The sequence below is a fragment of the Colletotrichum gloeosporioides genome (genome assembly GCF_011800055.1).
Source record: "Colletotrichum gloeosporioides strain Lc1 chromosome Unknown consensus_7, whole genome shotgun sequence".
Taxonomy (NCBI): Eukaryota; Fungi; Ascomycota; class Sordariomycetes; order Glomerellales; family Glomerellaceae; genus Colletotrichum; species Colletotrichum gloeosporioides.
In genome coordinates this window covers 775,402-776,833 of record NW_025544652.1, presented here as the reverse complement: position 1 = coordinate 776,833, position 1,432 = coordinate 775,402, and the positions used below count along the sequence as shown (strand labels likewise).

At 54.8% G+C, this 1,432-nt stretch overlaps 1 protein-coding gene across 1 annotated transcript; it reads left to right on the top strand.

The window, feature by feature from the left end:
- Nucleotides 1–662: 662 nt before the first annotated feature.
- Nucleotides 663–1,220, top strand: GCG54_00001627 (uncharacterized protein; the record flags this gene model as incomplete). The annotated part of the gene is made up of 1 exon (XM_045401741.1): nt 663–1,220. The coding sequence occupies one exon, from the start codon at nt 663–665 to the stop codon at nt 1,218–1,220; it is 558 nt and encodes a 185-aa protein (XP_045270470.1).
- Between the last annotated feature and the right edge of the window lie 212 nt (nt 1,221–1,432).

The window sequence follows — 1,432 nt, the reverse complement described above, 5'->3', positions numbered from 1 at the left end:
TTATAACGGCCGTGTACAAGATACAAAGTTACAAGCTCTACCGCCATATTGGCCAATATCCAAGCCCACTCTCCGATGGGGGCATGTTCCATGCATCTCTGGGAAACACCCTCGGGCTGACGTCTCCACCAGACGTGGTCGACGTTTCCTTGACGCCTCCAAGCTCCAGCAAAGCTCCCCACCACACGTCTTTCATGAGCGAGCATGTCCCTAATCCCTCGTGCTCCTTCATTCGGACGTGATGTATAAGTATTCCCTCGTCCCCCTGGTGCCTCTCCTTCCTGTCCCCGGTTTTGAATCTCCATCCCACACCACTATCCTTCGATTTGGCACTTTCGTCTCTTCAGACAGCCTCATTCAATTCACTTACAGCTTTTCACTCCTTTGAAAGCTTAAACAAACCAAGTTTCTTGTAACGGCTAGGTCCCGTTCAGAACAACTCGAGTCTCACTCAACCACACACCACCCAACCCCGGGCAACTCTTCATTCCAAGGTCTATAGCCAGCGGCTCAGATACCTTTGTGACCATCCAACAACTGCCTTTGAACCTGTACAACTGTTGTAGACAACGTTTACAGTTCACTCTCAAAAACCAAACCTTCCAAGCCCAATCCTCGGCACTGATACACACATCAACAAACACCAAAACACATCCTTCAAGATGCAGTTCTCCAGCCTTCTCGCCCTCCTCGGCTCTGCCGTCGCCGTCGCCGCCAACACCGTCACCTTCAAGTCCCTCGACGACACCGACCGCACCATCTACTTCATCGCCAACTCCGGCCTCGCCGCCATCGACTCTGTCAAGGTCCCTGCCAAGGGCTCCACCACCGTCGACTTCCCCCAGGCCTGGATCGGCAACTGGTACTCCGTCTCTGACGGCTCCGAGAACACCACCGGCATGCTCGGCGAGGTCGCCTTCAACGGCTGGAACGACCTGACCTACTTCGACGTCTCCGCCATCGTCAACGCCAACGACATGGACGGCGTCAAGCTCATGTACCCGGCCTCCGCCCAGACCCCCACCTCCGGCTGCGACAACTTCCTGTGCAACAACGCCTACTACCTCCCCGACGACATCCAGACCAAGACCACCTCCGAGACCGACCTCGTCTGCACCCTCGGCAAGAACGGTCTGACCTCCATCGCCTCCCGCGACGTCCACGCCGAGGTCGAGGAGGCCCCCGCCGTCAAGCGTGACTTCGTCCTTGGCAAGTGGTAAATTGTTGAAGCCTTTCGACTTTGACAACTTTTATCATTTCCTGCGGACACTTTTCTCACGCGCTGAGCGCCACGACTTCATGACCACTTCACACGGGATGAGCCAACGAACCCTCAAAGTTCAGCGATTCATCTTGTTTTTCATTCCCTTTTACACCATCAAATATCAAAACGGATACCCCAACAGTCTCAAACGGCGAACGGCTTCTTCGC